At 41.9% G+C, this 16,549-nt stretch overlaps 1 protein-coding gene across 2 annotated transcripts in view; it reads left to right on the top strand.

Moving 5' to 3' along the window:
• BRSK2 (BR serine/threonine kinase 2) overlaps window positions 1-16,549 on the top strand; it is a 602,546-nt gene that overhangs the window by 551,299 nt on the left and 34,698 nt on the right. Inside the window, exons 15-17 of one of the 2 annotated variants that reach the window (XM_084828558.1) lie at window positions 6,205-6,265; window positions 11,069-11,276; window positions 14,126-14,174. In XM_084828558.1, the coding sequence (XP_084684684.1) occupies window positions 6,205-6,265; window positions 11,069-11,276; window positions 14,126-14,174 (318 nt within the window). Of the gene's footprint in view, window positions 1-6,204; window positions 6,266-10,663; window positions 11,277-14,125; window positions 14,175-16,549 lie in introns of both variants that reach the window. The other variant, XM_084828549.1, reaches the window with a different exon arrangement.

Genomic DNA, 16,549 nt, shown 5'->3' with positions numbered 1-16,549 from the left:
CTAAAAGTAGATTAATCAAATAAAGCTTTGATGTATTCGCTAAAGGTCTGCAACCTTTGGGGCTAATACATACCAATGCATATAATCCTCTTGTCAACTCCTGAACAGTGAACTATGAGAGAATGTTTCTTAGACTTTCTCCTCTGTCTCCCTCTCCATGCATACTCTTATTGACTGGGTTCGCATGATCACCATAGCCCACCATGGCTTGTTTAAGTATAACCCTAAAACAGCCCATGAGTTATGTGAGGGTTGTTTAACCTCCACATAAGCACTCTTGCCAGGTTTGCATGACACAATAAGCCACAGCGACCACTCACTACTGCTTGAATATGACTTAGTGACTTGAATGAGAGCCAGCGTGGTGTATGAGAGCCAGTGTGGTGTAGTGGCAAGAGTGTTGGACTAGGAGCTGGGAGATCCGGGTTCTAGTCCCCACTCAGCCATGGAAGCTCACTGGGTGACTTTGGGCCAGTCACAGACTCTCAGCCCAACCCACCTCACAGGGTTGTTGTTGTGAGGATAAAATGGAGAGGAGGAGGAGAATGTAAGCCGCCTTGGGTTCCTTGCAAGAGGAAAAAAGGCGGGGTATAAATGCAATCAATCAATCAATCAATCTTGAATATTCAAAATGGCTGCTGGCATGTCCCAGAACCCACTGTGTCTTAAATAAACTATGGTGGGCTGCGTCAATCATGCGATCCAGTCCATTATTTCTCTGCTCCACACTTTATCTCCTGTTGCTTTCTCTCTCTCTCTCTCTCTCTCTCTCTCTCTCACACACACACACACAACACACACACACACTCATCTCTCTCACTTCCCTCTCTGTCTTCTATGTGCATGACTTACCTTTGTCTCACTCTTTCTCATGCTGATCCCCTTCTTCTGCTGTCTCCCAGACATGTCTGCTGGGTATCGTATGTGGGCCACAGCGGTCTCCTTCATCTGGAAGGAAAGGATTTTATTTTATTTTTGTCCACTCTAACTTTTCTTAGGGCGCAATCCTAACTAGATAGGCGACCACCTCCAAACTTGGAGTCGACCGCCTATCCTAAGCAAGGCAGGAGAGGCACGGGGGATCGTTCCCTCTGCTCCTCTCCTGCCTTGCTCTTTTTCACTAGACAGCTGTTTTTGGCTGTCTAGAGGCGGAGGGGAGGGGCGTCTGGGAGAGGAAGCTACCGTACAACACATAGGATGTGTCATACACACAGCTGTGCTCTCCCTGCCCTGGAACGCCCCCCAGCCCTGCACCTTTTCAGTCGCTCCATGCTTGTCTTCCAAACTGGAGGACGGGCCTCTCTGTGCTGCCTCCAAGGCAGCATGGATGAGGGGGGAGGTCAGATTTCCAGGAACCGACCTCAGAGTGTGGGCTCCGAGGTCAGTTCCCAGAAAGGAGCATACACTATGGCCCTCTAGACAGTGTCTAGTGGCCATAGGATTGCTCCCTTAGTGACTTTTCCTAGGAGCCCTAGGGAGAATCATCCTTGGCCTGCCAGCCTTTTAAAAGTGGCCTCTAGGCTGTGTGTGCTCCCTGCATCCACCCCTGGTGAAACTCCCTGATCCCATAATAATTCAGGAAAGCATCCCTGTGGCTATGGCAATGGAGCCAATGCTTACTTCTCCACTGAGCTAGTGGTGACACATGAACACACTCCTGTAGCTAGGACAGTGGGACTGCAACTTGCTGCCTCTCATGTTCCTGTAATTGCATGGGAATACCTCCCCATCACTGATGCTCTGACTTGGATTCCTGCATTGAGCAGGGGGTTGGACTCGATGGCCTTGTAGGCCCCTTCCAACCCTACTATTCTATGATTCTATGAGGCAACTGCACCAATGCTTCCCACCTTCCCACACGGTAATAGCACCTCCTATGCTTTGGGCAAGTGGGGCAGAGCAGAGGCTCTTTTCATTCCTACTGCCAGTCCTATGCAATCTTTCACTCTCTTGTTCCGACCCCCACTCCTTTGCATGTACATCACTTCTCTCTGGTTCTGTTCCCTCCATTCCAGGCTGACGTACATACTGTTCATGAGAAGTCTTCATCACTACATACATAATACAATGTAAGCTTCAGGGGTAATTTTAATCACTGACCCAGATTTTAATCAGTGGGTTTGAGAATTTAGGATACATTTTTGGGGAGATTATTCTGGCTTTGGCATGTAACTATAATAGGGAGTGAAAAATAAAATATTAAAGATAGCCTTTCCTTCTAACAATGTGCTAGCTTTGGTTTCTTATCTCACACTTCCTCCAATATTATACTGAATATTTGATTTTTGTATACACCACCTTGAAATGCTTTTTGGATGAAGGTATGGTCTTCACCTTTTAAAAATAAAAAAAATCTCAAGGTTTTGAGGTTTTGCCAAGATCTATATTTATTTAAATTACATCCTTAAAGGGCAGGTGACCAATCAGCTACGAATTTAATCGGCACACAAATATAGTTCCATGAATACAAATGGGGAGTATTTAGTATAGCCCTACAGTGAAAACTGAGTGTGAATTCAGTGCATTGCAACTTTTCTGAAAAAGCTTTACTAATGCTGTGGAATAGCAGGTTGACATCTTTTACATGTGAAGCCATACCCTATTTTAAATATTTTATGTGCTCTTCCTCAGATGATAAATTCAAAGATTTCTTTGCAGGGAGTTAGACCTAAAGGCTTTGTGGTGTTTGTAAAAATCCATTAACTTGCAAGAGGCTAAGAAATGATAAGAGGAATAGAATATGGAAAAGAAATCAAGAGTACATTATGGTCAGTGTAGGTTTTAAATTTGTGTTACAGCCCAATTTAAGCACTAAATTTAAGCCTTACAAGGAAAATGCTACCTCTCTTCCTTAGGTTCTTTTGGAGGGCTCATCATGGCTCAGTGGTAGAGCATATGGTTTGCATGTATAAAGATTCTGGTTCAGGGCAGTCTCAAACTGTGTCATTCCACTAGCACAAATGACGTCATGCTAGCAGAAACTAAGTTCTGAGCTATGCGTAAGAGGAAAATCCCACTAAAGTTAAGGTTGTGCAAGTGCGGCTGTGCAAGCGGTTATGAAGCAGTTACACAAGCATAATGCACAAGCCCTTGTGCAGCTGAAAGATTCAGGAGAACTCCGCTAGCGCTGTTTGAATTTACAGAATGACACCATTGAATACTGGCCTCAGCCTCTAAGAATCAACAGAAGAGACCTCATGTGGCACTGGCAGGGCTGGAAGAAAAACAGTTACTGGGATAGATGCACCATTGCTCTAATTCCTTATTTCCTCCTTACTTTTACTTAACTGGCAAATGTGGTTGGAGACTTTGATGATAAGCTTCTTCTCCTTTCCCTCTTACTTCAAGTGCAAGCCTAGATCAAGCAGCAGCGATGCTACAATCCTCAAATCACTTTTTCAATAATATTTCCATGGATGTCAGAGGAGGTATTTTTGAATAGCTTATGGGGGAATTTCAGCCAGATCACTTCTTAAGAGGTGATTTATACCTCTGGGCCAACTTTGTGCTGTGATGTTTTCACATTCTGCTACACTGCACACTCCATCTCGTATACAAACCATAGTGGCTCAGCCAACAGCAGTCCAGTTAAGGAGATCCATATGTGTGAGCAGACTTCTGTGCATGGCTCAAGAACCATAGATACATAAATTCACATCAGAAAGAGCATCAGAGTATGGTGGCCATCAATTTATTTTGCAGTTGCTTCCAGAGGGATGCATATTCAAATGTGTGTCTCTACATTCTGGTGCAACAAGTCACACACAAATGTACCTTCTTAAAACTTTTAAGTGTAGCCAGAGACAGATTAGGCCAATTGAATTTTATAAAGATAAAACACATGTTACCTGAGATTTAAGCAGGCATGGGAGTCCCCAATATCTAGGTGTGTATTGCTTTCAATGGAATGTACACTGAATGTGCATCTGGATGTATATCTGAGGGCATTTTGTATTGAAAGGGATGTAGTGCAGATAGACCATTAGCAATGGGATATGCAGTTGGGTGCACATGCTGTTTGCCTTATAGAGGAAGGAAGCTGGACTCAAAGAACACACACCTAAAGGTGTGCATCCTTTAAAGCCAATCCCCCCATAGCCCTTTAAGCTACAAAGAGGATTGCAGAAATGACTGGCTGCTGTGTTGTGGATTTTCTTCTTGCATGTTGGTTCTGTAGAGGGTGAGGAACTGGATCTGGAGGTATGCTTCCTCTGAGGCTAATTCCTTCCCCCACTTTGTGCCCTAGTTTGAAAGAAAGCAAGCAACAAGCCTCTTGCTATCTTTCTCTCCAAACAGCTGAGGGATCACCACTATGAGCTTCCAACTGCTGCCAACATTCACAGGCAGCATGAGGGTGATGTGCATGTACAGCCCTAAGTCTCTGTTGGTTGGGAGGTATAATTTTTTTAAAACCTTGCGGGGGGGCTGAAATGCAGAGACTTTTAAAATATATATATATTTAAAATAACGTTATCAGTCACCTTTTTGCCCAAATAGGATGCCCAAGACACTTTGCAATTCTAGCCTCTTCTTTACCCCTTTTTCCTACTCATTGCATCCACACATGGGGGTTCCACTTTGAAAACAGTGATTGGGTTATTTATAATTGCATTTCTACTTTGAATTAATTAACTGGAGAGGCAGAAACAGAGAAACCATGTTTTTAGGGGAATGGACTATACAGAGCTTATGTTATACACAGAAAATATATATGAATAATGTATATACATACAGTATATATGATATGTATATAAAGAGCCAGTGTGGTGTAGTTGCTACAGTGTTGGACTGGGAGTCGGGTGATTTGGGTTCTAGTCCCCACTTGGCCATGGAAGCTCACTGGGTGAGCTTGGGCCAGTCATAGACTCTCAGCCCAACCTACCTCACAGGGTGGTTGTTGTGAAGCTAAAATGAGGAAGAGGATTATGTATGCCACCTTGGGTTCCTTCAGTAGGAAAAAAGTTGGGATATAAATGTAATAAATAAATAAATATAAAATATATACTTTATATCTTACCACATGCATACATGAAGCAGTACATTCATGGATCTAATCGTCTGCAAAACACCCACAGTTTCTGTTTTGCAGACATCTATGTGCTTGTTAATTACTTTGTTTTGCTGAAAGCAAATGACTCGCCCCCCCAGCCCAAATATGGTAGTATAACAGCATAACAGACTAGGACTAAGGAATTAAAATGCTGTATATTATTTGTTGAATGGGTTTTCCTCCATTGTTACCTCTTACTTTTAAATTTCATGATTCTTCCAGTAGGGATGTGAAAAGTCAAGTCAAAACTCTTAAGAAATACCAACAGAACATGGGGATTTATTTGGCATTTTCCACATGTGATGTTTAAATCTACCTTTGAGTCTCTCTCACATGATTTGTGCTATGGATGAATGGTGTTAATATGGGATTGAAAAGGGAAGAAAAATTGAGTGTACATATATAGCCGATATAGGTTTCTCTCTTACATTATAGACACAGCCTGATGTGTGAAAACACCCTTGGTCCTGTGTGCTTGCATTAGAATCTGTGATTGATAAGGACCTCATTTACTTATGTATCAAGTTTTGTGACTTCCATGCTATTTCTGAGCCACTTATCTTTATGTAATAATTTTGATGGATTGTGATGGTGAGGTGCTGGGACTTTGGGAGGGTGTCTTGGTTGTAAACATAAAGGCCAATGATTTCATATGAAATATCTCACTAGTAAGTAGGAAAAAAGATGTGATGATTCCTAAAAGGATAGCCATCAAAGATTTATTAGATTTCAAAATGAGGATATTCTCAACAAACAGGAGGATAGATAATTCATAGAGGTGACTTGTTGGCCTGCTATGCTACAAACAACTGCAGTGTTCTTTCTTGCAAAAAATGTACACTTTCCTCTCTTTACCTATCTTTAGTACAGAGATCAAAGCTCCTTTATGGTGAGCTTGCTGAGGGGCATATCTTATAAGGGAGGCATTTCCAGACCCACAGAGAAAAACCTATGATCTCATAAAGAGAGACACTGATAAACAAAAGGATAGGTTGTTTCATACACACATACCCTTTGAAAAACAGATGTCAGCCCTATAGGAAATTTCTTAATAGAAATGTGAACAGTAGCTTCCTAGGTAGGGGTAGCTAGTACTGTATGATATTTCTTTGACGGGTTTCTCAGGATGTTGTCTTCCTGTTGTGTTCACTCAGGTCTCGCTCAATCAGTGGAGCTTCATCTGGCCTGTCCACCAGCCCCCTCAGCAGTCCAAGGGTAAGTGGGATTATTTTGGGATCATAATCATAACTCCTCTCTCAGGTGAGCTCAGTGATGTCTCATATTTCTTTCCATAGTTGAGGGATTAATTGTTAGCCATGGGTGTGCAACAGGGAGATATTGTTTGTAAATCCAGCTCGTAGTTCATGACTACTGGTAAAGGGCCCTCTTGTGCCTATCAGTGCTACTAGCACTGTTACCACCTAAAGTATCATTATGGCCCAACATGACAGCAGTGTGTTGGAGGGTTTATTGTATGATGAGAAGAACATCTGCTGCTGATTGCAAATCCATGGTGAGGCATTGAACCATAAAAGATAGAGCTACTTTGGGACTGAATAGCACAGCTGAACAGTCCTTGAAAAACAATGACGTCTAGACAGCATAGGAATCATACAGAGTTGGATAAGGATGCACCAATGTGGAAACAAAAGTCACTTGGATTTGAGGTGTAAAGAGAATCATACATGAGGAATGAGAAATAGTGTGGTCTGAAAGAATAGAGAGTCTTGGGGGGCGGGGGACAGGAATCCTGCTCAACAAGCCATTTAACAGCCCCATTTAAATCAGTCCTTGAGCAAGCCACAGGTTGCTTTTTTTTTAATTAATAAGCAGTAACTGTCTTTAAAAGCCTTACAAAAACTTCAGAGAAGACACTCATGCCCCCGGTTTTAGTGGTAAAGTGGACCTTCATATGTAGGTTGCTCCTGTCTGGCTAGACATTGCATGCTGATCACCTTTCTGACATCACCCTTTTGGGGAAGTCAATCTATGGAAATTGGACAAAGTAAGGGATAGCTGGGAGGATTCATCATTCTATTGCAACTCACACACAAATACACACACACACACATGTTCCTACAGCATGAAGCTGTGAGACATTTGGTGTGACACAATTTTGGAGATTCTTCTGCATGAAGGAGTTTTTCACACTTGCACTTGCTTTCTGTGAAGTCTTTGAAGGTGCAGAATTCTCCATGCAATTTTGATTCTGAAAATCTCCTGCTACTTTGTACACTCAGTTCCAAAGAACAATCCCATTTGATCTCAGTTTAGGAACGTAGGATATATTCTTAGGCAAGATTTTAAGACCGTCTCTTTGACTAGATCACATATACCTCCTTTGCTCCATAGTAGTAGTGATTTATAATAATTATTTAGGACTAGTTGATTTACAATTGTTTCAAATAAATGAACATAAATCAGAGACACTATGGAGCGGAAGATTTCGCAGTGGACCTTGACTAGGGAGGTGTCTCCACAGTCAATTTGCTGCGAGCTGGCTCCATTTCAAGGTCGTTCAGGGCACATGACATCGTGGCCATCTGACAGCCATCCTGGAGCTTTTTGTGGAAAAATTGGATTTCCTGAGACTACTTTTAAGTCCAATTCTTTTCCTTAAGTCGAGTTCTCCGTGGTATAGTTGTTGTGTGCCCCAACCCCTGCATTTACCTTTGGTATGCTAGCCCTGCCCAGGGGTGTGCCTTTCACCGTGGCCCCAAGGAAGGGGTGTTTCCTGTCCCTGTGTTTCCCATCCCATGTTTTCCAGCACAAACCAATTATTGTCTACTCAGATGTAACGCCCATTGTGGTCAATGGGGCTTGTCCTCTGAATGCACACTTCAGAATTTACAGAGATCTCCCTCAGTCGAAATAGCACATTTTAAAGCACTAATTCCCTAAAGACCATAAAGCACTATCTCAAAGCTGCAATTCTCTGTTGTTTGGTTTATTGCCATTCGGTAGTAACTAATTCACACCTTTGATCGTGCACAGCATCAGGTTAGAAAAGAGGGCTGCTTTCCTGTTCCTGTGTTTCCCCTCCCTGTTTTTTCCACCAAAACCGTATGTGTGTCTACTCAGAAGTAGCTCCCATTGTGTTCAATGAGGCTTGTATTTGAAGTTTACTTCCTTTCTTTTTGGAAGTAATTAATTTGCAGCTTTGCTCCTTTGCAGCACTGGGAGCTTCAGGGGAAAGGAGAAAGGGGATTAGAAAAAGGACTGGTTGGAGCCAGGGTGCTTCAAATATTCACAGGGTTAAGTCTCCTAGGCCAGATCTACACCTTGTGTCATATCATTAGGATCCCATCATGGTAACACTGTATCCCTCTTGCACATTTATACCTCATAGGACACATACTGACATTTGTTGCAGTATATTGAATAATGTGGAATAAAACACAGGAAATAATACTACAAAAGCAGTATATCAAATGTGTAATGTGCCCCAACAGTTATCAGTGCACTTCAGTACCATTATAAAGCAGTAGTGTAGATCTAGCCTTAAAAGCTGTGAAGTGCTTTGCCAGCTGTAAGGATGTAGTTAATGCGGAGCTTCACTGGATCACAGCATTGGGAGTTTTAACAGAGGGATAAGAATCTACAGCTGTTTCTTTAATGTTTGGTGCTGTAAGGAACTAATTAATGTGGGGAGGGGGAGAGAGAAGGAGAGTGCTTTTGTAGAGACACAGGAGAAAACCTCCTAGGATTTTATAGAAGGAGAAAGGGTGGGGGGAGTCTGGATAGTGGTGGGGAGCCTCTCTTATTGGTTGAGCAGCCCCTGCCAGTCAGATGACATTCAATCCCCCACCCACCCACCCACCCAGAAGTCTGTTCTGTGAAGTGACTTATGCTGGTGCAGTGCACTCACTTGTGGAGCCCTGCACAGACCAAAGCCGATTCCTAGGAAAATCCGGATAATCCTCCATTAATTTCTCCTTCCATTGTCATGGAGAAACCCCTTAGGGGTGGGAAATGTGTGGTATAAAGAGAAAAAAGCCTACATGCCAACCTTTGAAGGCAAGAGCAAAACACCCATTGATCTGAATGGAAGCAGATTGCACCCTGTAAATATTTAATTAAATGGAAATTCTGATTGGCATTGTGTGGCAGAGTATACATTTAAGAAATAAATAATGAGTAAGTAATAAAAAGTAATTACGAAAACCTAAAGTAATCTTTTATCATTCTAGATTGAGCCCATTATGCTTCTAGTTCTTTTCAGAAATGCCTGAATTTCTGGTGCCTTCTGGTGGCCTTGCACTCTTTCAGACCAAATACTGTTTTATTGCTATGATTTTCCAATCTTTGCTGTTATCTGTGAAAGGACAATATTTCTGAGTCTGTTCTTTAAAGACTGCTTTTAGTCTAACAGTATCTTTTTTAAGTATTTTGTTCCCTGAGTGTGTTTGATTCTTATTTTAAAGTACCTTTCTTGGAATGTTCTAGTAATTAAAACATGCTGTCTCAGGTTTTGGGTTTTTTGTTTAAAAGGACATAATCCCCTTTTCTTAATTTATGGCGGATTATTAATTGTGCGTTTTGGGTTGCTTTTTATAATACTTTGCTGTATAATCACAATAATCAGTCACAGAATGGGATTCTGAGAATGAGTAATAAAAAAAATCTACATTGAGCAATGGTAAAAAAAAAAAAGTGAAATCAGGTTATCTAACTCTCCAATGATAGAAGGAAGACTTAAGGGTGGTGGGGAAATTTACAAAGCAAGCCTGCTTTGTTGACCCTTGTTTAGATTCACTGTTAAACCCCCAGACTGGCCATAGTTCCACAATCTCCTAAGCTTTCCTGTTCTAAAGCCTGAGTTCCTCTGGATGTTGGAAGGCCAGGAGGAAGGGGGAGGAAGTGATAGAACCTGCTGTCTTCTGTCTCCCTCACTCTCTCTCACACACACACTCATACACACAAACTCACTCCGTATTACTTTGGCAGAGATATGGGGAGATGTGTGTAGTAACATATGTGCCTCTATCATCACCTGCCGCACACTTATTATTTCGATCTGCATTTCCCTCCTGTGTTTGAATGTGGCAGACATTCTGAGCTGGGAGAGGGCTAGCTCAGCCCACATGCCTTACATGCTGGTTTTCACTGTGGCTTGGATGGTGCTTCCTTCCCCTTCCTCACCTCCCTTCAGCCTTGTTCTTCTCTCCCTGTGAAATAGTCAGAACAGCTCAGGGGTATGGCATTTACTCTCTCTTGCAGCTTTCCCTCCCTTGCCACCCTGTTACTTTTATTTTGTTCTCCTTCATGTTACTTTTTGCTCTGTGGTTTTTCTTTGCTGACACATGGTTAATACGATGAAGCTCGTGACAAAACTGTTGTTTTCACTACCGCCACTGCTGCTGTTGTTGATTATGCTGCGTTCCCAGCTAACTGCATGTTTTTTGTGTTTTTGTTTGTATTTGTTTTTTGTTCCTTTGCAAACCCCTAACCCCACCTCCTTCACCCTCACTTCCATAACTCGTACCTCCTTGTAATGTGGCGCACAACTGCAACTCAAATGGGCTTTATTACTCTCTTCACCCACTTTGTGTGTATGTGTGTGTTTTGCTTTTCTTGATGTGCATGGATACTCTCTCTGTGTGTATCTCGTAGCCTATCAGAAAATTTTTCATCCCCCCTCAGACTCCTGACCTCCCTTTCACCCCGCGTCCCCAAGTCCCTCTGGACTCTGATGCTTGTAGGAATGCTTCCGGGCCCGGACATGTTCTCCAACCAAAGCCAGCACTTCAACCCAATCCAAAGACACAGACATTACCATCCAAGAGCAAATTGGCTGAAAAACCACTGCAGTCTACCAAATCCAATCCACTCCCCTCCAGCAATGCTACTGTCCCTCCTTCCCAAAATGCTCCTGCTCAAAACACTCAGGGCCACCAACCTGCTCCTGGGTTTAGCCCACAGCTGACTGTTCCAACAGTGCAAACCAACCCTATGTCTCCTGTTAGATTGCTCCCTTCTAGTACTGACCCAAGCACCAAATCTATCCCCATCATACAGGTCACCCCTCACCCCTCTCCAAGGGGCAGTCCCCTCCCTACCCCCAAGGGGACACCTGTCCATACGCCAAAGGAGAGCCCAGCAGGCACACCCAACCCTACGCCACCATCCAGCCCCAGCATTGGAGGAATGCCCTGGAGAACACGGCTCAACTCCATCAAGAACAGCTTCCTGGGATCTCCTCGCTTCCATCGCAGGAAATTGCAAGGTACATTTGTTCTCAAAACATGGCAATTTACATTTAGCAGGTAGAAGTACCTATTTGTGTAGAGAATAGGTGGTTGGCAAAGACAGAAAGTATTGGAAGGAAATCTGAAAGTTCCCAGGGCATTGCTTGGCTCTGTTACTGCCCTTGCTATTCAAACCATGAACCCGTGCAGTTCTACTCACGTGCTTCAATTACCATGTGTACTCAGTTCCTAAATATTTTTTCTGTCCCTGAGATTGGAAGATCAACCTTAACTTTGTATAATAGGAAAATAATATGTTTTGCTTTTGCTATCCATAATACTGTTGTGATGCTTTATGGAAGATGGATCGTGCTGAGAACCTAGAACTAACCATAAGACAGAAGGATGTCAGAACTACATCTCCCGTTACATACTGTTGAGGCTATTTGGTTGCCAAGATGCACAGGCTGCAAGAATTGCACTATATAAAAATTATACTTTAGACTTGTTCTCCCCATGGGTCTTCATAAAGAAATATGTCTTCAGTCATACATCTTTTAGCTCCTGATATGCTACCTGAAGAATAATATGACAAGCTCTAAGTGCCAGTTTTTATTTTAAGATTACAAATGTTATGGGGTTGCTGCACCATCAGCTCTCCATCCTGTAGCTTCCACTCATGGCTTTAGTACTTGCACTTCAGTTCTGGCCTGCAAATGTCCCTGTTGTTTCTGTCCTAAGCCACCCATGGTGTGCAATACTTGCAGAGCCCATTATCTCTCTCAGACTGATCTTTTCCAAAGTTGGCCAATATGTGGAAATAGGGTGAGAACATCTGCCTCCAGTTGATATGCTTGTTTTCTGTCCTGAACGCATTTCTAAAATAATAATTGATGCCTTCAGATTTACTTGAGACATGACTTTTAGAAAGTTAGGAAAACCCTTAGTCAAAAACGGGCTGCATTTAGTTATTTCATGGCATGATTTCTCCACCCGCTCACCCACTCACCCCCGACACACACACACACACAGGCACAGGGTTTCAAAGATCACTTGCTGTATTATATTCACTGATGTAATCAAAACGAAGGTGGCCAATGCACTTTCGTTTGGAAAGAGGAACACTTTTAATTTTCCAGTGAGATGACTAGGGTTCATGAAGGATTCAAATTAGCCATTAGAGGTGGGGAACTGAGATTATGTGGAGGACCTTCTGGCTAAGGTCTAATGTTTGCTGTGCATTCCAGTGGATTCTTGCTTTGTTTTCTTCCCTGTAAGAACATTTCCGCATAGACACAGACCTGCAGTCTGCACTGTGTCTTCATTTGCTGGTTATGTAACAAAAAAGTACAGCCAAATTTCAGGATCCAAAACACAGATTGGAAGGATTGCTACTGTGGACAGCGCTGGATAGAACAGGAAGTAGTGTTGGCAATCAGGCATTCCATGCAACATTGTTTCTTCTTGTGGGAATGTGTAGGTCTTGCTAGCTATTCTTTATCTAGGATTAAAGGGTGCCAATCAAGTCTCTTAGAGTTCACACTGCGTGGAAACAAATGTACAGAGAGACAGACAAGTGAACAAACAAGAACCCTACATGGTCCAGAAGGACCAGAGGATTCGCCGAAGGGGTGACACTCTCCATGGAGGAACCAAGGGATGCAGAATATACCTCCAGACTGATTTTACTTATACCCTGTTACACATAGTGGGCTTTTATACAATTGGTGTTGCAACTTTTGCTCTATGCAGCATGTATCAGTATAGCCTTATTGACATCTGCCTGTGTTCTACAAAGATAGATGGTCTTCCTCCACAGTGTTCATTATAGAGAACTACCTGTCCAAGAGGCCAACATCATACAGAACTGTGTGTGCACTTCATGATTACCTGACATTTTTGCATGTTCATCATGGCATAGCATTAATTGAAAAGTTTCCTCTGAAAAACTTAGAGCTACCCTCTACAGCAACCATTTTTGCTGAATCATCAAGGCTCAGGGTCTTTTCAGTGATGTCACCATAGTATTTAATTGATGTGACAATGTGATATTAATCCAGATCCATGGAACACATAAAGCACTTTAAGTTCCATTGTTCAGATTCCTTTCCTGTCAGTCCAAGCAATGAAGACTCAGATTATCTGGAATCCAGTGGGCTTTAGGCAGGGTGCTATCTGCACTAGTGCTTCAGTTTTGCTTTTTTTAATTGAAAGAGCTGCATAAGGATGCACCATATGTTTTCAACTGAAGAAAAGTTACAAAAGGCATAAATGTTGCTTTATGTGTGTATGAGTAAATAGATAAATAAATTGCTGTCTGTTGCTGGAAATCCCGGCCTTTCCTAATCTGAGGTGGTTTAAACATACCAGTGGGGAATTCCCACAGCTCAGCATTCCACCCCAGTTGTACCTTTGTTTGTTTTGTGCTGGAATGTTGCCTGCTATTAGGAGGCAGACTTCATGTTCTCCGTTTTAAGGGAGAGGGATAACAATATCCCATTTCCAGACTTTTTAGATTATCTGGCTTCTGCTTTTATGGCACTGTTAATATCACCATTAATAAGTGAGTGAGGGCCAAGCATCTAGGTAGATAGAATCAATGCCTGCTGAAAGTAGCTTGGAACATAATGATAAAGCTATTAGACTCAAAGAGCCCAGTCCTAATTATGAGGTCTCAATATCAAGTTAGTTACATCTGGATACAGGGTCAGTGTGGACTTAGAAGTAAGATAAATGATTAGGAGTTAAAGCAAACATGAAATGCTTGAGATATATGCATGATTGACTTTGACCCCACATTTTTTTTATTGACTATGAAGTGGAATAAAGGAGGCTTTATTTCCTTTTTTCCCTCTTTCTGTTTGTCTTTGTCTGTATATATATATAGTACCTACTCCAGAAGAGATGTCCAATTTAACTCCAGAATCTTCCCCAGAGTAAGTAACTCACTACAGTACTATTAATATCTCTGCCAATTGGTTCATGTGTATTTGACAGTAGAATGGGGGTGGGAGAGGACTAGTTTTCACAATAACATGACACCCAAAGTACATTTAGTGACATTACATCTGAAAAATTACATATGTCTAAATGCTTGTTTGGATACTTTGCCCAAGAGCATAAAAATCAAAAGATTTTGATTTTTATAAAAATCTTCAGAGATTCTATTCTAGGCACAATAAGTACAGAATGATCCTTTTTTATTTACACATAAAGCTTATTCTGGTGCACCTCAGGTTCGCATAGACTATTAACCCGGCCTCTAAAATGATTTGGCACTTGCTCAAGGTATAGAGTGAAATAATCATGAGTTCTGAGTGAAATTTTGGACCAAGACATGTCTCTTAATCTGAGATGCTGATATAATCCTAGCAGCTTTCCCAGTTCCAGAGCTTTTGTGAGAACTGAGTAATCTAAGTCCAATACAACAGCAGTGAGGACAATAAAGAGTGATCAAGGGGTTGAGGAATGAAAGGTGTGGCGGGGTGGGGGGACTCAGAGTGCTGCTCAGGAGAAAGCATAAAACACTATAACATATGTCACCTTTGCTGTCAAGTGTAGTAGACAGAAGCATAAAGGAAACAGTGGATAGTAAAGTATTCCACTTCCTTCAGCTATTTTTAAGTGGCATCTGATTTCCTTTTTTATCATGGTCTTCTCTCTTCCTTCACTCCCTTCACTCTCTCCTCCTTTCTAATTTATATGTGAGATCCTTTGTGAGCATACTGCCTTTTTTGCACCTTACTCTCTCTTTAAGAACTGCTAGATAGAAGTAAAGAAGCGATAGTAGGCAGTTTGGATGCAACTCAAGGCCTAAGGCCCTTTTCCCCTTTCTAATATAATTGCTGAATTAATGAGTTCAATTGGATGGCACCCTGCAGTAAACATAATAATGTTGTAAAAAATAATGAACTGCATTTTTATTTCAGCCATCAAGGCCTTTATGCTCTGTGGCCACTTTGGAGTTTTGTATCATTTTTGCTCTAGAAACAAGATGTCTTGATTGCAGAACACTCCCAGGCCCCATTATTGAAATGTTACATAAATGTATTTTCTTTCTCTTTTGCTGCATCTTTTAATGAATTTAATTCATTTAACAGTTCTGATGACTGGATATTATACCTTGACGTGTCTAGGTAATGTGTATTGTTTTATTTGTGGGAGAGCCTAGATAAATGAATAGAAATTAAATTGATAGGCCCACATTCCCGTCTGGTGTAAAGCAGCATGACTCCATCTGCTTTTTAAAAAAATGCATAACTTATTACATGATTTAAGAGAAAACCTACAATCATTCAAATTATGCAGATATTTATCTTTAAGAATCATTAAGCTGGCACCTCCATCCTAAACATTTTCTTATTTTTTTAGTTTGCTTCCAATAGCAATTGCATGGAATGGGAGTGTAGGACTGTGCCTGCTGGTCCCTGCCTCCACTGCCATGTCCACACCATCCCCACCATCTATGCATAGCGGGCATGTATGTAGAAGGCAGCTTACTCTATGCACATAGACTCCCTCATGATTTAGAACCCAAATTGGGGGGGGGGAGCTGACATGCAGAGAGTGGGCTCCCCTCTAAAGATGTGCCCCACAACACATGGATGTTGGGGGCTAGGGCAAATAGAGATGCTGGGGCAGGGCCAAAGGGTGCGGCTCCCGTCTTCTGTTCCATATGATTGTAATAACATGGATTGAACACCCAAATAGGGACAGTATTTTTGTAACATCCCCTGTACCATCTTCGTAACATGTTCTGAGATCATCACACCAGTGTTCTATCCTAAGCACATACGCCGTGCACAAAATGTGTGCAGAAACCTGCTTAGTCCAGCTAAGCAGTTTTCTGCACACATATAGTTTGCTGGATTAGGAGCTGCTGGTGTAACTCTTATGTGCTTCCAAATGAACATGAGAATACTTATTTGAGTGCCTTCAGTCTGCACTCAAGATGTGTATTCAAATATGTGTCCCCTATACATTCTGGCACAACTAGTCACATGTACATACTTCTTAAAACATGACTAGAGTTGCATCAGGGCATCACCCTAAGTACCTAGCTGCTAGTGCAAAACAACTTAAAATACAAGAAAAACTGTAAGAAGAATTTGTAATCAACAGGCCCTCAAAACGACAGGATCCGTCTTCTTATGTGACAGCACTTTGAGACCTGAAAACAGGGAGTCCAGAAACTACCATAAAAATATCATATCATATATGTTGAAAAGGTTTTTCCTCAAGTTTCAAAAACAGCAAACACATTTTAGGGATATCTCTGTGATCCATACAATAAGAACATCTACCATTGGTT

The sequence above is a fragment of the Heloderma suspectum genome, chromosome 1 (genome assembly GCF_057233095.1).
Source record: "Heloderma suspectum isolate Gila_16-S chromosome 1, 16-S_ref, whole genome shotgun sequence".
In the NCBI taxonomy this organism is placed as follows: Eukaryota; Metazoa; Chordata; class Lepidosauria; order Squamata; family Helodermatidae; genus Heloderma; species Heloderma suspectum.
The sequence above is the reverse complement of the archived record's forward strand: the minus strand, read 5'-3'. Positions and strand labels throughout refer to the sequence as shown.